We start from the raw sequence: 22,549 nt of genomic DNA, 5'->3' as shown, positions 1-22,549 counted from the left end.
AACGCGTCGATGAGGTAAGAACACAAAGAGAGAGGGAGGGCGATGAGAAAAGATTGGCCAGCATCGAATGCGTGGCTGGCAAATTTAACCTGCCCATCTGCATGAAATATGGCCAGGCGGACGTGGCTCCGCTTCAGTGCTCCCGAGCCCGTACTTAACATTTCCGTAGGTGAAAGGGGAGGCGTCGTTAAGGGGAGCCACGCTCCGGGGATGCTCATCTCCAGCTCTCCCTGAAGCCATTTATTGCATGACAGCCTCCATATCACGATCAATCCTTTGAAAAGAAACCAGGGGCTCCGTGCAACCACAGTGTCACATGGCTAGACCTTTCTTGTCTTCAAATGCGTATCTGTCTTTCTCAAAAACAGTTTGAGGGGGTATTAAACAGTTTAAGAGCTTTAAATGTGGTCATGTCCTATGCAATAAATCATGGTAAATGTAAAAGATGGCCTTTAATAAAAGAGATCGATTACATTTTTAGTAAGACTAAAATTTGTCATTGTTTACTCATCTTTATCATCGCGTCACGTCAAACCTGTTATTTTTGTTTCATTAAACACAAAAGGAAAGTTTTCATCTTTAATCTTGTTTTCAGTGGCGTATAAAGACCTTACATAATGAACTGTATGGTTATTATTACCTTAGAATGAGATGTTTTATCTACAAACGTTGTGGGTCCCCTTACATGGAAGTAGCCGTCATGTAGTAGTTCTTTAGAGCGCGTTTTGTCACTATGTTGTCTCAGACAATGAGGTGTTTGTCTACCGTGGCTTTACTATGCATTTCGAAAAGGTCATGTGACCTTTGAATTGAGCCGTCAGTTGCAATTCACAGTCTCACCGCTAGATGCCACTAAAACTACCAGAATGCACCTTTAAGCAGCACTTATACGGTTTCTTCGGACGCACGTGCTGTGACGCGATCACGTGTCTGGTCAAAACTTAACTTTTGGTTTCTGTTTGTTTAATGGTCTGACTAGTTGCTGGAACTGAACTCTTGAACAAATACATCGTCGAAAATAAAAAAAAAATTGGTTTCATTGGTAATCTTCATGTCGTTTATTTTTCTTGTTATATAAATAAACTACTTTAAAAGGACTTTGTTGTTATTTATTCTTAGGGGAGTTTACCGGAAGTTACCTGTTTTCCATGAAAGCCGCATGTTTATGTTGTTACTGCTGAAACCGTCTATATCTTATACAATGGCTTAAAAAAATACAAGACTTTTTTAAAATGTAAAATAAATCTTTGGTGTCCCCAGAGTACATGTGAAGTTTTATCTCAAAATACCTTATAGATAATTTATAATAGCATATTCAAGGTGTGAACAAAAATTTGGCATTTTGGGTGTGTCCTTTTAAATGCAAATGAGTTGATCTCTGCACTAAATGGTAGTGCAGTGGTTGGATAGTGCAGATTAAGGGGCGGTATTATCCCCTACTGACATCACAAGGGAAGCCAAATTTCAATTACCAATTTTTTCATTCTGCTTGCAAAGAATGGTTTACCAAAACTAAGTTACTAAGTTTTCACATTTTCTAGGTTGATACAAGCACTGGGCACCCAATTATTGCACTTAAACATGGAAAAAGTCAGATTTTCGTGATATGTCCCATTTAAAAAAAATATGCGTATTGCATTGAAGCTTAGCTTTAAGAATTTAAGGAGGCTTGGCAAAAAAAAAATACTCACAACAACACACGTGCAAAGTATATAAAGCCACAGCCAAGGACAATGACTATAAAATATTACCACAAAAAATGGTTCAACAAATATCAATAACAGCAAAATTGTTGGCAATGTTGTCTTTTTGACAAATTATTTTGTCTAATAAATAATTGATCTAATAAATAAATAATTAAATAAATAAATCTAATAAATTCCTTAAAAGTTTAGTGTTACACCAAACACTGTCGGGAACATGGTCAAAAATAGCCGTTACTCGATGTACCCTTTTAAAACTTCCCAGAGGTACATATCAGAACCACGCATATACATGTATGGTACCTCAAAGGTTCCAAATGTACATGTATCTGTATCTTAATGGTATATATTAGGACCTTTTTAAAGAGTGTTTTTTTTTTTTTTTTGAAAAAATTCTGTATTTTGATGGTTTAATCTAACCTGAGGAGACATTAAAAGCATGCTGCCTCCTCGACACAACTTTTCTAATATTAAAATATACAGACAGAGATTCTTTGTGCATTTAGTGTAATTAAAGCCACAGTCTCAACTCTCAATGTACAGTACAATGTATAGAACAAAGGAATAACACCATGTTTCAGGGCACTGCCTCTCTCTCTCTCTCTCTCTCTCTCTCTCTCTCTCTCTCTCTCTCTCTCTCTCTCTCTCTCTTTCTCTCTGTAAGCTGTGTTAGGCTCCCTGCTCTGATTTATAGGTCTATTCTCCTATGGCATGATATACCAGCTTGAATTAATATGCATTTGCTTATGGCTTCCCGTGATAAATTAATACTACGGCAGACAATAGAGGTCACAGGGGAGTCTCTGTGTTTAGGCACAGTCACTACCACCTCACTATGATGAAAAGGAAAGTCTCGCACAGGGACTTACAGCCTGTGTTTACAATGTGATTATACTGACTGCTGTCAGGGTGGGCTCTCTTGTGGTGCTAATAAAGAAATAGGAGTGTCTTTTCTTCCACGACTATCTGTGCACGATTTTTAGGGTATTTGTTTTGTCCAGATGGTGTACGTGAACAAATATGTTTTTGGGGAGAAGTGCAGTGTTGCCATTGTTAATGATATAATAAATCAGACTTTTACACAATCTTAGCTTTTTCCAGTCAAATGAAACTGAGATTCTTACCTAAAGCCGTTACGGTGACGATCTCCTGTCGTGTTCTTGTTAGAGCAAAGCTGCTTGTTTTGCAGGTTTGCGGGGGATTTTATTGGCCATCCTGTTTCAAGGGTCCTGTCCTGGGAGGGGATTCTTAATGATGGCATCCCTCTGAATGGCTGTATCAACAAGAAACCAACCATGTATCACCTTAGTTCTTGCACTGAAGCAAGTAGATAATAGTTAATATAGCATTACTGCTGGCCGTCTTTTACTGGCTCTGCCAATAGGGCTGAATCTTCTATCACTTGCCTTACTTACAATGAAAAAGTGTTCACTTAATACTTTTTCTCTTTTCTGTCAAATACAAGAGAACGTGTGGAGATTATAAAGTGGATTAATTCCTAATGATGCCTGACAGTTGCTCTTCTAGGTGAGATTAAGGACCGGCTGTGTTAATGATGGAATTGGTGAGATTGTCATAACTCACAATAGGACCATTAAAGTGATATTACGAAGTGGGCTGGTGCTGATATGTGTTTAACTCTGGCACGGTGGCACCAGGCAATCTATCAAGTTTTTCTTCTTTGTGATTTTCTTACCTGCAGGGCTCCCAGTTTTAGATGTGCCTGGAATGTTAAATTGCTGGCCGTGAAGAAAGAAAGAAAGAAAGAAAGAAAGAAAGAAAGAAAGAAAGAAAGAAAAAGGAAGGAAAGAAAGAAAAAATAATAAAAGTAGTAAAAAGAAGTAAAATGATATCAAATCAACATATATTTTATGTTACTTTAAAGGAAAACACCACCATTTTACAATATTTTACTTTGCTCTTACCTTAACTTAAACAAATTAATACATACCTATCTTTTATCAATGCGTGCACTTCATCTTTGCACAGCGCATTGTGAATGTGTTAGCATTTAGCCTAGCCCCATTCATTCCTTAGGATCCAAACAGGGATGAATTTAGAAGCCACCAAAAACGTCCATGTTTTCCCTATTTAAAGACTGTTACATGAGTAGTTACACGAGTAAGTATGGTGGCACAAAATAACACGTAAAATGCAATTTTTTTAAGCAGATAAAAAAATGAGAACTATATTGTAGGACGGAAGAGCACTTAGTTTGCAGCACTTCGACCTCGGCATGCATTAACATCATCACTCCTGACTGGTAGTTTGCGCAAAAAGGGGGAAGTTCACAGGAGTGATGATGTTATAAAATATTGAAAAACGGAGATGTTTTCCTTTAAGGGAATAATGCATTTACTCTCATGTTGTTCTAAACCTGTATGAGTTTTTATTTTATTTCGATGAACACAAAAGAAGATATTTTGATAAATGATGGTAAACCCACAGCCATTGATTGTAACCATTGACTTCCATAGTAGGGAAACAAATATTATGGAAGTATTGTGATAAATGATGAAGAAGATATTTTGATAAATGATGGTAAGCACACAGTTGATGGTGCCCACTGAATTCCATTATATTTGTTTTTCCTACTATGAAAGTCAATGGTAACAATAAGCTGTGTGCTTACCATCATTTATCAAAATATCTTCTTTTGTGTTCATTAGAAAAATTCAGAGCCCCTAAGATGACATTGGAGTAAAAAAATCTAAAGTTTAGTTTCATGTGCCCACACGAAACCTTCATGTGCAGAATTTAAAAAAAGTTTAGATTTGCGTGCTCATGTGAAACTTTCGTGCGCACAGTTAAAACTATCGCATGCGCACGTGGAAGTTTCACATGAGCACGCAATAGTTTTATGTGGGCACTCGAAACTAAACTCAATAGTTTCACGTGCACACTCAATAGTTTCACGTGTGCATGTGAAACTATTGAGTTTAGTTTCGAGTGCGCACATAAAACTATTGCAACTGTGCACGCAAAACTAAACTTTATTTAATTTTTGCTCCATGTCCCCTTATGGGCTGCGTAGAAAAAAACAGTGCGCACAGTTGAAACTATCGCATGCGCACGTGGAAGTTTTTACATGAGCACGCAATAGTTTTATGTGCAAACGTGAAACTAAACTCGATAGTTTTCCGTGCACACTCGATAGTTTCACGTGCACGTTCGATAGTTTCACGTGCGCACGCACGCAATGTTTACTTGCGCACGCAAAACTAAACTTTATTTAATTTTTGCTCCATGTCCCCTTAGGGGCTCTGTAGAAAAAAGAACCTCATACAGATTTATAACATCATGAAGATGAGAAAATGATGACAGAATTTTCATTTTTTGGTTAACTATTTCTTTTACTAAAATTAAATTAAACAATTTCTACTTGTTTTTTTAAGTTATGTCAACTTATCACAAGTCATAACTTTAAAAAGTAGGTTGAATTGGCGCGCATAATTAAATTGTTTAAAATTCATGCTGCATTTTTACATTTTATTTACAGTAATAGCTCATTAGAAAGCATTGCATTAGCAGCGCAAAAGGTCATGTGTTTAAACCCAGGAATACTATACAAAGTGCATATCTTGTAATGCACTTTAAATAAAAGTGTCTGTCAAATGTGTAAATGTAAGAAACAACACAAATTAAGTAAGCACTACTGAGGGATTAAAATAAATATTCCCTTCTAATGCTGTCTTTAAAACAGAAAAAGTATGCAGCTGCATACTGGATAAATCTCAAACACAAAATCTTGTTCCTTTCTTCTGACCTAGGAAAGCTCTTGGACACAGCTTGATCTTGGAAACCATTTGGTGGGGTGATTTCATTATCTCTTTGTTTTGGTTTTGTATGGTGGAAACTGGACAAAGAAAGACATTTTCCTCCACTAAGGGACCATCAATCATCTCCAGGTATCTACGATATTACTGAAGCTTTTTTACAGAGCCTTGGCACTGCAACACTGCCCTCTTCTGGCAGAAGCAGGTTGAGAACGAAAGAACAAAGGAATACGATGCAGAAAACACACAAAGGAAAGTATGGGATCTGTACATAAACACCTGATAGGTAGTAAATCTAAACCTAACATCCATAAAAGCTTTCTACTTTCTCCTTGGCCTTTTGTCTGGGGAGACTATTTGACCTTGAAGTGTTAGAGGAGGCAATTTCTCATAATTTAACCATGGAAGTCATATACAGCCATATATGTGGATACATTCAATGTATGGATTGGTGAATGCAGCACCTTTAAATGACTTTCAGTGAACAATGTCAAACATTTTTCTTGTGATCGGTCCTGTACACACTGGCCCTTAAAAGAAATGGTATAAAAGCTAGGACAGTAGGTCTTAATATACTATACAGGTACATATATGTATACATTTGGTGAGGCACTTATATGCGGTACAAAGGTGTACTTTTTGATAAGGTACAGTACCACTCCAGTCACAGGTTTGTAATTTTGGAGAATTTCATTTTAGGAAGTAGCACCTGCTAAACTGAAGTCCAATTTCAGTCATGTGACATAAAAACACACTTTGAGCAGCACCCTAACCAGCTTTTCTAAACCCTAACCACACCCATCTCACCTGTGCACATCTCTTCCTCTGTCTTTTCCTCTTAATCCCTCTTTCATTCCCCTCCTCTTTCACTCTCTATCACTCGCTTAACTGCTTACTCAACTCAACTGCATTGACTTCTATTAGTGTACTGCAGCTGGAAAACAGGTGCGTCTCTTTCATAGAAGACTTTATTTTATTTCAAATAATGAAATTTGACACAAATGCATTTAAGTGAAAGGCAGTTTTTTACTGAAGGTCTGGCTTGTGGGGTGAAAGGGTAAATTTTAATTTGTTTTACAAATAACGTCAAAACTGACAAGTAACAGCTCATATATCAACTAAATTGTTTTACTTTCAACCTAATAATGTTTGTAAGAGTTTTGTGAGGGTTAGGTTTTGGTGGTGGGGGATAAAACATAATTGGTTTGGTAAAAAAAATACTAAGTCTAAATAATATTATAGTTTGTGTGTGTTAGATGTAGAGAAAGAGCAGCACTGATTTATCTATTGCTTTATTACAGATAAAAATGAGCGGCTTCACATGTGTCAAATTTATGATGGTTGTGTTCAACTTGATTGTTTTGGTAAGTATCCTTTTTTTCTCATTATATGCATACGTTGAGGCAAAGGAATGTATAAAAGAATAATTGCATTTTTTATCTATTGGCCAATGTTTTTATATGAGGTGTAAAGAATGAAATAGATTTGGCCAGCCTGTCTCCAAATGAGCAATAGGAAATTTATCCACTCCTCTTTACAAACGAACACATAAATTGAACTAATGCAAGCTGATAACAGAAGAATCCATTTCCTTGATAATAACACTAAGTGGGAATGTGACTAACGCAATCACACTCATTCAAATGTAACAATTTTCATCTTATTATTGTTCACACAATGCTGGTATTACCACTTTTGTTTGAGAGCTAAAGCTTGCAAGAGTTTAAATTGAACGCAATCAGTCGCTTGTGGGACTGAAGGATTTTAATGCTGCGGATGCTGGAACAAAACAGGGGAAGGGAAACGTTAGAGAGCATTATTGTTATTGTGTGCTATATTTCATTAAGTATATTGCTAGTTTCTAAATCTAAACCAGTGACTTGATCATACTTGTCTTTGCTTGTTACAACCCTGACAACCAACTGACATTGCATTATATACTGTAGAAAATACGAGTTTAGGTTTTTTGCAAAGATTTCAAACTATGTCAATTAAATGAAGTAAAAGTTTGCAATGTGATGAATATAACATACTGTGCCATTTTAGGATAGGGAGTGTCTGTGCACCTATTTGAAAACGTGGAAGTGTTTGTAAAGCAAAAGTGTAGGCCTAGTACTGGGACAGTACTGGGACATGTACTTAAACCGAATATTGTTGTGTAGACATGCATAGAGATTGTTAACAATCACACTCATCAAGATACAATTCCTTGCATTTATGTCTGTTATGTATAATGTTTACTATATGTAATGTAATATTTACTCTATTATGTTATATATTCGTTTGGTAACACGTCATGGATCTGTACTTTTTACTGAAAATAAGAGACCATGTGGGTACTTTAAGAATACATTTATTTTAACATGTACGATTTGGGATGTGTTAATTCCAATTCTCCGCTATTATTTATGACAGATAGTTCACCTTTAATATCACAGATATGCTGTACTTGTTGATTTCCATAAAACACCATGCATTGCATCGTCTTGAAAACCTGGGATTTCTGGTTTGCAAATGTTTTTGGTTCTACTGTACTGTATTGTACTAGCGTGTACTCATGCTACAATTCTATGGAAGGTATTTTTGGTCCTTTTTAAATTTACAGTCTATGCACAGAGGGTAGACGCACATTTCACCCGGACAGCGACACCCGGCACTCGTTGCCCAACCGACACAGTAGCCTATCTGTACAGATGTGAAGCTAAGATTCCTCCAAACAGTCGCTAAGTTTGTCTAAATGGGTCTAAATGTTGCTAGATGTAGCAATAAGGTCACTAAGTTGGCCATACAGTCGCTGAGTTGGCAACACTGCTTAAGCCAATCCCATTTTTTAAGCAAGTAAGCCCCACCCACTGATTAACATTGAATTTGCACGAAAACGAAAATGAAAAAAACTGAACATAAAATTAAAACTAAACTTTACATTTTAATTTTGTCCCTATTATTGCATGAATAGAAAGCCTTTTAAAAAATGTTTTTACAGATTCCTTTTCAAGTTTGCCTTTTTATTTTAATATTGGCTGTCTTGCCTCAAGATAATATGGAAAATGAAATGTCAAATCATCATTTTAATTTAATTTTTCAATTTGGCCAGAATGATGCTTCATCACGTTGAAAATGAAATAATTTAATTTAATGTTTTAAATTTTATTTTAGCATTTAATTTTCAAATTTGGGACATATTTTGCGATTTATTTTTTTATTTTATCATTTAATTAATGTTAAAAAGACCAAAAATACCTTCCATAACAATCAAACCTGACCTCTTCACAGACAAGGAGATTATAGTTTATGTAGAGTATTAAAGTGACCTTGCATGTACGCATGCATAATCAGCTATCAGTTTAGCCATCAGTCTCATTTAAACAGTAAAACTGTTTATTCTTCTACATTTTATACTGATACTGGTTTTAAAGGAACAATATGTAAGAAATGTATATCAATTAATCATAAAATGGCCCTGATATGTCTCTAGACATTAAGAAATAATTTTCATTTCAAATACTTATATCACTGACAACAGTGGTCCGGCCAGGATATTGTCATTTAAAAAGTGGAGTTGCAGCCCTCAACTGATGTTTATGTTGTCATTTTGTGTATTGGCCACCAGTTGGGTGATTGCAGTACCAGTTTTAGCCACAAGTTTTGTGATTGCAGTACCAGCTTTGGCCACAATCCTACATACTGTTCCTTTAAAGGACACATATTATGCAAAATCCACTTTTACTTTTTGTGTGGAGACAACGACCATACAATGAAAAAACACACCCATTAAACCAAAGCAGTCTCATTTAACATGCTGTTTTGATTCTCTTGTGATCACAAAAGCAACAAAGTCCCACCAACGGTCACTGACTGACTGGTTAATTTTACCCAAAAGCTTTTCTAAATGTGATTGTTAGCACGTTGTAGTTTGAGTTTCGCACGTGAAATTCTAGTCATCGAGACATTCACGCGGAAATTTGCTTCATGGGAGGGGCTTCTCCAACTCCGCTTGCATCCTGTAATCACGTCACTACAAGCGCAAGCTCCTGATTGTTTAACGTGGCACAGTTTTCCGCCAAAGTTTAGATCTTTGAACTCGCGCATTTCCCGCGGCAACACTCAATTTCGCATCTTTCGCATGTCAATTTGTGCAAACTAGATGCGCGAATGAGGCGGATTCACGTCTCCTGCGCCACACTAAACATCTCTTTCATGCCGCAAGATCTCCAGACACGCGTAAACGCATCTTTACATTGACTTAAACTTGAAATCATTCGCACCAGACGCTTTATTCGCGTTTGGTGTGAATGCAGCATTAGACTCTAAGAAATCAGATTTTTTAAAGGACACTTTCACAAGTTGTAAAATAAAGTTCCCCACAGTACATATGTAAAGATTAAGCTCAAAATACCCCGCAGTTAATTTATTATAATATGTTAAAATTGCCACTTTGTAGGTGTTTGCAAAAATGTGCAGTTTTTGGGTGTGTCGCCTTAGATGCAAATAAGCTAAAATGCAAACACTGATCGTCATGAAGGTGGTTTGTTGAAATTGAAACTCAATTGTGCTGTCAATTAATTTTCTCTCACTCACTCTCTCTCTTTTTCTCTCTCTTTCTGCACTAAATGGCAGTGCCGTGGTTGGATAGTGCAGATTAAGATGTGGTACTATTATAATAAGATCCCCTTTTGACATCACAAGGGGAGCCAAATTTAAATGCTTGCAGAGAATGGTTTAGAAAAACTAAGTTACTGGGTTGTTCTTTGTCACATTTTCTAGGCTGATAGAAGCACTGTGGACCAAATTATGGCACTTAAACATGAATAAAGTAAGATTTTCATGATATGTCCCCTTTAACTATAGCGCTCTTTGTCTGTTGGTAAGAAAATAAGGGGCAGTAGCTCATTTAATTTAGCTCATTTATTGCATTTAAAGGTACAGACATAAAAACAGTGTGTTTTTGCCCCCATTCAAATAGGGGCATTTTAACTCTTTCCCCGCCAGTGTTTTTAAAAAAGTTGCCAGCCCGCGCAAGCATTTTTCATGATTTTCACAAAAGTTTAATGACTTCCAGAAAATTTTTTTCTTTAATAAACAAACAATATATCAGATGAAAGAACAGACCCTCTGCTTTCAAAAAAAAAAAAAAAAACGTTTCATCCTACCTTCAGTAGTTCTCTTGTAATCACCTCTCAAACATGGGTAGGTTACTTCAAAAACACCCAAATTTGAGCAAAAAGCTGAGATAATTACATTTTTGCGAAGGACTTTTAATAGAGATCAGATGCAGAGCGATCTTTAAAACACACATGGAGTTCTTTCTCTTTCACGTGAGGCGCTACTTCCGGGTTGTATAAGTTGCGAAAGTGCGCCACCGGGTGGATAATAGCGGTATTGCTGAAAGGCGTAAAATCTCGTCATTGTCGTGGAAGCGTTTTCTCTTAATTGACGAGAGCTCGTCAATGGCGGCGAAAGAGTTAAGACACACTGTATAACAAATGATCTGTGGGGTATTTTGAGCAGAAACTAGACCGACACATTCTAGGCACACCTGAGACTTCTACAGTATTACATCTTGTAAAAATGGGAATAATATGTGCCCTTTAACTCATTCCCCAACAGTTGCCTGCCACCATTTTTTGTGATTTTTACAAAAGTTTCACAAAATTCTTCCAAAAATACATACAAATATATCAAATGAAAGAACAGATCCTCTGCTTTCAAACAACAAACAAACAAACAAACAAACAAACAAACAAAACGGGAAAAAAACTTTTATCCTATCTATATTTTTTCTCTGCTTATAAACTCTTAAATATGGCTATTTTTCTTAAAAAAATTTAAGAAACAAGGAATTTTGTTAGAAAAGGAATTTTGTTAGAGATCAGATTCAGAACGATTAGCAAAACATAAAATAAGTACTTTTTTCAGGTGGATAATCACGGTATTACATATTAACATAAAAACTCATCAGGAAGACATTTTTTGTCATGCAAATGTTTTCTCTTAATTGACGAGATAACTCGTCAATGGCTGGAAAGAGTTAATTTCAAGTCAAACTGCAAGCCAAGAACTTGCAACAAAGCCAATTGTATTGACAAAAAGTATATCTTTGACTTTGAAAGCTTTTTTTCTGTTTGAATAGAGTATTCAGATCAACATTTCCATTCGGCAATCATCTATATTACTTTCCCCCTATTCAATTCCTCCTGCATTTTGGGCTCTACAACGCCCCTATCTCTATTGTCATATAAATCTGCAATTTTCCTCTACCCAGGTCTAATAGGTTTTTTCCACACCTATACAACATGCAATTTCATTTCCTCAGTTTACCCATACATAACCTGATTTACATGTAATCTCTTCCTGTGCATCTTCTTTTGACACCCCATTCCCAGCAAATGTCATTTCATTAAAGGATTATTGACTAAAAGAAAACCCAACACCAATACTAATTATGAAAGTCAGGGAGAAATGTTTGGAGATAAGAAGTTGAAGGTAATATGCCTGTCACATCTTATTCCCCGAGAGGCGTGTCCATTATAAAAGCAGACAGTTAGACTGCTAAAAACATGTAGACAAATCCCAAAGCTCCATGAAAGCAAAAGTGAAAAGACGAAATGAAAATAATTCTTACGTGGATGAAGTATAGCCTAATGCAGCATTGAGTGCTTTGTGTTCAGCTGTCAGCCAGCCCAGTTGGATGTGAGCAGCACTAACAGCCGTGATTGGTTTGCCAGAATATCTGTGGATTCAGAATTGGTTACGGCATCAACTGTAAATTAACATGCTGATATCAAGATGAGAAAATACGCTCTATATAGACTTTTTGATATCTGATTGAAGGCATATCATCCTGCTTTGAAAGATCTTGCTGGCTTTCAAAGCTCTTGAATGATCAGAAAACATGGGAATGGTCTTGTGTGTCCATCACTGGAGATCCTTAACCAAACCTGTCTGTTAAGAGTCTTGAAGGACATAAATGAACATTCAAGCACATAATGGTCAATAAAGGTTTCCTATGGATCTACTATCATAGTTGAATGACCTGTCACTGGTAGAACATCCATAACTTGGTTCTATTCTGGAAATAAAAGGAAATCCATCCAGGGACTCTTATCATACAACATACAGTAATGTTTGGAAAAAATCATGGAATAAAGGAGCGGATTCTTCACGATGATCGTGATGCTTATCTTGAAAGGGTGCTGTGCTTAGCTAGTTCAGTGTAAACATTGGTCATATACGGAATAATTTTTATTCATTATCTTTGAAATGGATCCTTGTTATTTGATTCTTGCCCTGTTTCACAGAAAAGGCTTAAGGCTAATCCCAGACTAAAATGAATGTTTGAGCTGTCTTAACTGAAAATAACTTGCCCTGACATATCTTAATTACAGAAAAAACTGTATTTTTGTATTACGGAAAATTTTTGTAATTTATTGCTATTTTATGGAATTTTACCGTTTTTTTACGAAATTCTTTTTTTTTACAATGTATGTGAGTGTCATTGTTTTGTCTCAAGATGCAGACCAGTAATGTTTTTATAAAAGTCATTTTTATAAAATATCCCAATTTAACTAAGGCATAGTCTGTGAAACCGGGCCATTGAATTGATAAAAATAGAGCATCAGTATAATTTTAAAATCTATTGGCAAGTAAATAATCAAATAACAAACACTATTTTGGCAGCTCATGGGTGCGTGCCTGACAGCTACAGGGACATGGGCGATTGTTGGTGGAACTGAATTTCTCAGAGTTATAGTACCATTCATGACGGATTACCTAAAGCATGCCAATGTGAGCGTCTTATTCATCATTATGGGATCGATTATGGTTATGATGGGATTGCTGGGTTGCTGTGGAGCCCAGAAAGAAAGCAAATGTCTTCTTATAACGGTAAAACTCATTTATTTCATTACTTTCTTTTAGTAATACGAAATGCTGTGTATACACATAAAAATGTTTTGCTTGTGTGCTTAATTAAAATACTGTATGTGCTGTTCCCTTATAGCCACAGCATTTACGTGTGACCTCTTTCTGCCATAACCTAATTGCATAGTCAACCTCATTATACCAATCTCTCTCTCTCTCTCTCTCTCTCTCTCTCTCTCTCTCTCTCACTCTCTCTCTCTCTCCATTTCTTTGTAAAATCAGTTCTTTTCCATCTTCGTGATCGTTTGGGTTACTCAGGTGTCGGCCGGAGCAGCTGTCTTTAATTTATCCCGATCTGTAAGTCTTGCACCACTAAATCACTGAATCACTAAATCTGACCCTTGCTCTCTCTCTCTCTCTCTCTCTCTCTCTCTCTCTCTCTCCCCCCCTCATTTAGCTGAATGTAAATTTACATCATATTTTGACCATTATTAAATTAGGGGGGTTTGCATTGGCTCCAGCACATTCACCCACTTAATAACTCCCAGATTGCCTCAGGCAGTATGCCAGTACTCTCACTTTGAGCAATTTATTGCACCACAATATCGGCGGTCAGGCATTTTATATGCAAAACAGGCTATTTACATATAGAGTTTCACCCATTTAGTGAAATGTATAATAATTACAACAACTATGAATGAGTTATAGAGGGCATGTTAAGAGAGTAATGCCATTTAATTAAAAAACACAAAGGTCTTTAAGAGCGAAATAAAAAATTCATTTCATTGAACAGGAAGCAATCTCATTTAATACATTTAAAAGTCTTGCTGTATTGAAAGATATGATATAGTTTTTTAACTTATTTCTAATACGTATTTAATGATAAAATCCTCACATGTATGACCTTTTTTGTTCTACGGGTTACTTTTCATTAAAACAGATTTCAATGTTTTCAATCTAGGTCTTGAAAAATCATGTAGGCCTACCATACATTCTTTATAGATATTTTTCTACTTTGTCTTTTATGTATGGTTGTCTCTGGATATGGATTTTCAATAAAAACAAACTGCTTTTTATATTTTTAATAATACAAATGTTAAGTGAAATTGAACACAGTATTATATGACGATAATTTAAATAGCCTAATTACATATCTTTATAAATATATAAATCTGCACACAAATATATTTACACATATAAAATATAAATATAATAAATAAAATAAAACAGATAAAAAAGCTTTAAAGCTCAATATCTCAAAACTATCCAGAATGCAGATAAAACTGTATAATTCCAATGTGGTGATATATAAAATACTAGCTCTGAAATTAACCTTAGAAAGACAAATGAGTCTGTCACTTTTTTACTAAAAGGTTACAAATGTAATTTCCACAACATATGGTTAACATCATTAGAAATGGAGATTACATACAGTAGAAAAAAATTACAAAGATGGTTCTACATAGCAGCACTTAATGTGCTATAGCACTTAAAGTGGTTTCTTTAAGATTACGAGCCAATGAACAATACATAAACGTTAATACATTGTAAAAGGTGAAAGTTGGATTAACTTAAAAAAATCGTCAATTGTTAACAGCTAAAAAAAACATTCAACCTAAATGTTCTCAATTTAAAGGGGCAATAAGTAGGATTTACCCCATCTAGTGGTGAAATTGTATTATGCATTCAAACGAACAGTGCTCTCTAGCGCCTCACCTTTCCAAATGCGTGTTGCAACTACAATAGCCGTTATGTAATCACTGATCTCCTTCATGTGTTCTGAATGAAAACGCGTTGTGGAAACGCGTTGGTAGGCTAGTGCTTTTTGTCCCTCTCTGCTATTATAGTTTATCAATACGTTGGAACGACATGGAAGCCTTCTTGGACTTACCCGTTCAATGTAAGTAAAGAGGTGAAATTCTAAGCTTACAAAGAAAAGTCAGATCACCGGCAGAGGTCATTTGACACCAACGAGGATATTTATGAATAAAGACATTGATTTTGATTAATAAAACACTTAAAACCCTACTTACTGTCCCTTTAAGTAAAAATTTGAAATGTAAAAAAATGTAATTACATTTGTTAGGTGTTACAAATGAAAGTAATTTTTACAAGTTTACTTAAATTCTTGACTTGAAGTGACACAATTAAAATTGATAAAACTATTTTTTTAAGTGTTACCAGTTTAAGTATTTTTTAAGTAGATCCAACATTTACTTTTTATTTGTTTTTGGAAGAATGGAGATTTTCCAAAAGTCCAAAGTCCACTAGCTGAAAGCTGAAGAAATACCCTTTGATATTTGGTAATTGTGCTTGAACTCCATTGAGAGTTCAAATGGCCTTTTAGGTATTTATGCAAGCAGAAAATCAGTTTGCTTATAAAGCGTCATTTATACAGCATCATTTATCTGGATAAAACACGGCACTTCATCAGCAAGCCAGTGAGGTTAATGCTACTGGGGAATCATGGGAAAGAAGAGTATAGGACATTTTTGTGAATAATAGATTGTCTAAATCGTTCAGGGGAACATTAAGCATGCAAATATCCATTTAATGTGTAGTTTGTCACTATCGCACATTCATCCATTCATTTATTTATCATCACGACAGTAGAAATTGGTGTTTTAATAATTCATGTACCGTGAGCAGCTGCCCCCATTGCAGTTTTGATACAAACTAGGCCTTACAAAGTCATAAAAAAGTCACACAATATGAATTTGAATGGTATTACATGTTTACATTAATGTGAAAATTGTTACAGACTAGCTGAATAATTTTACAGATTACATTTTTAATGTTCAATTGGCTACAGCTGTTTACTATGCAATCTAATACACAATCACACCCAGTTAAGGTTGACAGTTTGGTAATGTTTGACAATAACATTGTCACCGTTTAAATGAAAGATTGTTATTAGAAACAGAAGAACCACAGTAAACATGCTTTATTTTTAATGAACCAGTCCAGATTAGTTTAATACACACTGGTCTCAGATCAGCAATTAGCCATCTCATATTATTCTGTACAGTGCTTTGTCCTGTCGAGACTGTGAGGGAATTGTTGCAGACATTGATGGATTAGCTGGCACGCAATAACTCTACTGATCTGTGCTCCTTCCCTTGCACTGTAGATGGGAGGTTGGACACTTTAAATTGCATTTTGTCTGCACATACCCACAGGCATGCTGTTCTGAAGACCAGTTTTTCTGGCGTCAACACACACACACATCGCACTTGTCATGAGAGTCACCCTGAGACCAAAACTCATTTAGGTTTATTAATCAAATTCCAACTTATTTAATCAGAGGCAGAGACTTAAAGCAACAGTTCTCAGTTTCTCCCAAATAATTTTTTAGCTGGAAATTTTGACCAGATGTAGCCATCAAGCCACATATTGAATTCATACAAAGAAATCAGAACATTTAAGTATACAAGTTGAGTCATAATAAATAAATTAAAATGACACAGGGAATAAGTCTTGAACACACTTTATTTAATACTTTGTAGAAAAGCCATTGTTGGTGATTACAGCTTCTAGACACCTCTTGTATGGAGAGACCAGTTGTCTGCATTGCTCAGGAGTGATTCTGGCCCATTCTTCCACACAAATGGTCTTTAAATCTTGAAGGTTTTTTCAAACTACTTCATTGTTTCCTTGGCCTTGTGTTTGGGATCATTGTCTTGCTGAAATGTCCACCCTTTTTAAATTTTCAGCATTCTGGAAATGCGTCTAGAACCATTCCCATCAAAATGCTTTTCAACGATAAGGTTACGAAGATCTTAAGAGAGTTCTTTGCTTTTACCCATCATGAAGTCTTTCTTGTGTGCATCCTGGGTAATGAGAAGCCTTTATAAGCCATCAATTAGGACTAAAGCAGCTGATATCAATTAGTACTGATATGGGGCAGGGTTTCTCTATCAATACTGACAGATTTTAGGTGATCTCCTGGCTTTATATGCCATTTTGCACCTTGTTCTCTTCATGTGTTCAATATTTATTCTCTGTGTCATTTCACTTTATTTATTATGACTCAACTTGTATACTTAAATGTTCTGATTTCTTTGTATGAATTCAATATTTGGATTAATGGCTACATCTGGTGGAAATTTTGTGTCAATAGCCCACTCAGAAATCCCCCTACTGACAAAAATGCTGATGTGTCAAATACTTATTTTCCCCGCTGTATATGGGTCCTTAAACTAAGCAATATGTTTGGAAGTAAAAACAATTAATATTTGTAAATTAACATTTAGTGAAATTGAAACCAAAACAAGCATTTAATTCAAATATGGTGACACTTCATTTGGTCTTGCGAATTGTGTGATGTAACATTATATGATAACAAGGCACATGAGACTTAAAATTGTCACCATATATGAATTTGCCGCCCTAATCAGTGTTGCCAGATCCGCATAACAAAACCAGCCCAATGGCCATTCAAAAACAGTTCATAAGCATCCCAATGACTATTTACAGCCCAAATACCAACAACTACTGAACCAAATCCTTACATCTCTAACCCGCAGAAAAAACATCAATATACAGAAACAAGTTAAAAGTAGAACAATTCAGAACTCTGCCGAAAGACAGAAAGTTTGCCATTTCAATTTAATTTTTCAATGAGCAATATAGTTTATCAGCATTTTTTAATCTATGTTAATGTTAGATAATGATAAGTGTTCATGTCAATTTTTTGCATTAACAAATATTAACAAATTCAACTTCTGATTTAAAAATGTATTAATACATGCTGAAATTAACATGAACTAATATTAATCAATGCATTTTGTTATTTTTGTTTGTTTCTTTGTTAAAGTATTGTTCATGTTCGCTAATAACAAAACAACCCTATTGTAAAGTGAAACCGAAATGATATAAAAATATGGTATTATAAATGTCTATTATTTTACAAAATAATGACATATTAAACACACACTCTCTTTATAAAATCATAAAATGAAAAAGGCCATAATAAATGTCCTAGCAGCCCAGTCTCACAACATTTTGTTATATAGTCACTTAATTTTTTTTATTCTTTGTTCGTGATATTATCACAAATGTCCGAATTTTTTCGTGATCGTATAACGAATTCCTGTTTTCGTGTGATTATCACGTATTGTTTACTCAACTGTTTTGTCCTATTTTCTCACCATTGTCGCTTCGGTTTAGGGTTAGATTTACATAAAATGACATCCCTACCCAAACCCAACTCTAACCCTAACGCCAGACGACATATAAAAAAATAAATCAGAAAAAATAGTATAAACCTATATATAAAGTGACATTCTAATGCAAACACCAAATCTAACCCTAAACCGAAGCGACAATGGTTTAAAAATAGGAAAAAGCAGTTGAGTAACCAATACGTATAATCACACGAAAACAGGAATTAATCATGAATTAATTATTCAATCAAGAAAAAACGCGGAAATTTGTGATATCATGAAAAAAGAATAAAAAAATTCCGTGACCTCGCAATCACGAAATATATCACAAAACCTCGCAAGACTGGGTAGCTCCTAGCAGGGCATAGAGAGATCCTTGTGGTTAAACAAAATAGTGAACGATGTTTGCTTTGAAATGTGTTTATATGTGCTGAGTCAAGCTTTACAGTTTTATATGTATAAGTGACTTTTGTTCTGCTATTTTTGTACACCTTTTCTTCTCCATTAATATGTCATTGTCTATGATTTTCAAAAGACTGAGATCACCATACGAGACTGGGCCAAACCTCAACTGAAGCATCAATATGGGAAACCTAACGCTTTCACAAAGTTGTGGAACTCAACCATGACAACAGTAAGCCATGGCTAACCAAATACCTAACATGCATCAGTTATATTAACATCAGTGCGTATCGATTTGTCCTCAGGCTTCAGTATGTAGTCAAATAGGATCATCCGTCATGTCATATTTAATGGCTAACAGCACCAGAAAATCTGTTAAGTAAATGTGAGAATTGGCTTACTAAAAAGACTAGCGAAAATTTGACCATTCACAGGGCTTACAGATCAATTCTTGCATATGTGAGAGACCGAGGCTTGTCACAAGCAATATTGTATTTTACAACACTGTACAATTTTTTTTGCTGCCTTAAATTTTTTTCATGTCAACTTATTTATCTTGTCTAGAAATGAGATGTTCTAAAACATAGTTGGAAAAAGTCAACTTCATTTTATAAGTTGTAGCAACTCATCTCTAGTCAAGATAAATAGTAGTAAGTTGACATGAATTGTAAATCTAAGTTGAGTCAACAAAAAATTTAAGGCAGCAAAGATTTTATACATACATGTAAATGCAGCATATTTGTCAAACAACATATATTTTTTACTTCAGTTACTTTAAAGGGACACTCCACTTGAAAATATGCTCATTTTCTAGCTCCCATAGAGTTAAGCATTTGATTTTTACCGTTTTGGAATCCTTTTAGCCGGTTTTCGGCTCTGGCGCTAGCACTTTAGCATAGCTTAGCATAATCCATTGCATTTGATTAGACCATTAGCATCGCGCTCAAAAATAACCAAAGAGTTTCAATATTTTTCCTAATTAAAACTTTTTGCTGACTGTTTGTGTACCTCTGTTGTGTGTAACAGTTGAGGTGCTGTGGCTTCAGCAACTACACAGACTTCTCCGAATCGTACTATTACCAACAAAATCAGCCTCTTTACCCTCCAACCTGCTGTGCGCTACCGCCAAGCTACCCATGTGTTGAGAAAAACGCAGCTTTCAGTCACATGATGGTGAGAAAACCTGGGAACTTTCAAATAATTCCAAGGCAAATTCTGCCAAGAGCAGTTTTGTCATGTTTAGCTGCTAACATTATAGTGCATTCACAATGACATTGTTCAATTGTTTGGAAATTGTGAGAATTTGACCTGTTTTTATTTGATATTGATTTTTCCTCCCAGGGATGTTATAAAAAAATTGTTACCCTCGTCACCAGAAATCTCCATATCTTTGCTGCCATAGCACTTGGAGTGGCTTTTCTTGAGGTAAACACAACACATCCATCACATTGTTTTGCAAAAGCTGGAAACTTTCATGGGAATTTACGTGAATATATGGGAATTAATGGGAGTAAACTGGGAATTTGAAAAATTGCAGAGAGTTGCCTGTAATAGGGAACTTATATATATATATATATATATATATATATATATATATATATATATATATATATATATATATATATATATATATATATATATATATATATATATATACATATATATATATACACACATATATATAATGTAAGATTAAATATAGATTAAATAAATAAATAAATAAATAAATATACTGTATATATATATATATATATATATATATATATATATATATATATATATATATATTATTTTATTTATTTAATCTTTTTATTTAATTTTTTTATTTAATCTATATTTAATCTTACATTTGATGTCTAAATGTATGCTAGCAATATTTCATTAAAAATGAAGGCTAACTATCATGTAGCCAAAAGTTTGGACACATTAGACATTACTATATTTAATGTTTTTGAAAGATGTCTTTCAAGCCTGTATTTATTTGATCAAAAATCTTTCAGAAATCAATAATATTAGAATGATTTTCAGCATTTTTTGATCAAATAAATACATGTCTTGATGAGTGCAAGGATCAGGATTCTTCCAAATTTGTATGACTCGCATGCATCTCTGCTCATGATCAAGCAAAATGTTTATTTATGTTTGTATATGATATCGTTTTTATACATTTCCAAGTAATTCCCCTAAATTCCCGTTAAGTTTCCAATTTGGAATATTTCCCCAGATTAAGTTCCCATTGAAATTTACCAGAAACTTTCCATCCGTTTGCAACCCGAAGCATTGTTTATTTAAATAGGCATATTAGAAGCTTTTGAGTTATACTAATCTTCAACAGGATCGATTAAGCCCAGTCTGGTATACCGAAGTTACCGCTTTGCATGTCCTGCACAAGCTTTTGTCATAATCTAATTTACATGACCTTGTCATCCACTGACAAAACATTTGGTAACACCTAAAGAGGACAATGTCTTTTTCTTTCCTAGCTGCTAATGATGGGGTTCTCCGTTTATCTCTATTGCTGCCTGTATGATAAAGACATCTCAAAGTGATGAAGATTATAAAAAATGTCCATTGTCTTTTGGTAGATAATAAGCTACTTCATTATTTATTGTAAGATTACATTTGCAACACTTTGTAACCAGGTAAAGTAAAATAAATTGTAGTATATTGATATACTTTGATATAACATTTCAAAATTTGTGACAATTTGTAAAATAGTGTATTGTTTCTTTTCATTCTGTAAATAAAAAAATGTTTATGAAATAAAAAAGTAACTATATCATAGTATGACATAAAACAGAATAAAATGTTAAAGCAAAATGTGTATTGCACTGACAGATGTGCAATAAGACACAGACTTGTCATTTCTTAGTCATAATTAATTTTTTATGTAGAATGAGAAAAGAAATTGTGAGATTTCATATAAATGTAGTAATGTGCTTTTCACACCAAACCCAAAACCTGTTTTTATAGCTGCTCTTTTGTTGTATATATAGTATGGATATACATGTAAAATATATGTAGGGCAATATTTTTCTTTTATCTATTAAAATCTTTTACATGTTTAACTTTTGAGTAATATAAACTTGTGGTTTAGTTCAGAACACTTCCTGACAGCTGACTCCAGGCCAGATCCTTACCAGAGCTGCTGACTTCAGTCCTCTGCTGTCTGAGTTGTAATGAAAGACAAATGGGTGGGGTGACGTTTATCCCTTATAATTTTAGATCATTTATATTTCAAATAAACAGTAAGTAAGGTTTTAATTCATTCAATACCTCAAATCAATAACATAACACATGGTCAGTCCAGCTGGTGCATTGAACCACACATTTACGCAGACGATCAGCCACACGGTAAATTTGCATCGATTTCAATAACCACATAATTTCCTCTGTGGCTGCTATGAATTTCCACACACTTAGCCTGTTGTCTGCTTATCTGCCATGAAATATATAGCAAAAACAACGTAAATCATATTACTGTACTGAGAATTAAGTTTTGAAAGTATATTTATAAATAAATAAATAAATAAATATTTAACAAGAAGAATGACTATACAGTATTGTTTGTTTATAAACACTTCACATTGATTGCAGCTATTTAAAATGATTCAAGCAAATAAAAGAAAAAAATGAACAAAGA

The 22,549-nt window shown here is 34.6% G+C and overlaps 1 protein-coding gene across 3 annotated transcripts; it reads left to right on the top strand.

Moving 5' to 3' along the window:
• The first annotated feature begins 5,376 nt into the window (after positions 1 to 5,376).
• Positions 5,377 to 22,414, top strand: LOC129449930 (tetraspanin-1). 3 transcript variants are annotated; one of them, XM_055212253.2, is made up of 8 exons: positions 5,377 to 5,611; positions 6,781 to 6,843; positions 13,157 to 13,363; positions 13,622 to 13,696; positions 19,040 to 19,138; positions 19,933 to 20,079; positions 20,248 to 20,331; positions 21,390 to 22,414. In XM_055212253.2, exons 2-8 carry the CDS (start codon positions 6,787 to 6,789, stop codon positions 21,453 to 21,455), a joined length of 735 nt encoding a protein of 244 aa, XP_055068228.2. In that variant the 5' UTR covers positions 5,377 to 5,611; positions 6,781 to 6,786; the 3' UTR covers positions 21,456 to 22,414. The 3 variants fall into 3 exon arrangements, with proteins under 3 accessions (XP_055068228.2, XP_055068229.2, XP_055068230.2); XM_055212254.2 differs by lacking the exon at positions 5,377 to 5,611 and adding an exon at positions 5,627 to 6,424; XM_055212255.2 differs by lacking the exon at positions 5,377 to 5,611 and having other exon boundaries at positions 6,441 to 6,843.
• The last annotated feature ends 135 nt before the right edge of the window (positions 22,415 to 22,549 follow it).

The sequence above is a fragment of the Misgurnus anguillicaudatus genome, chromosome 8 (genome assembly GCF_027580225.2).
Source record: "Misgurnus anguillicaudatus chromosome 8, ASM2758022v2, whole genome shotgun sequence".
NCBI lineage: Eukaryota > Metazoa > Chordata > Actinopteri > Cypriniformes > Cobitidae > Misgurnus > Misgurnus anguillicaudatus.
The sequence above is the reverse complement of the archived record's forward strand: the minus strand, read 5'-3'. Positions and strand labels throughout refer to the sequence as shown.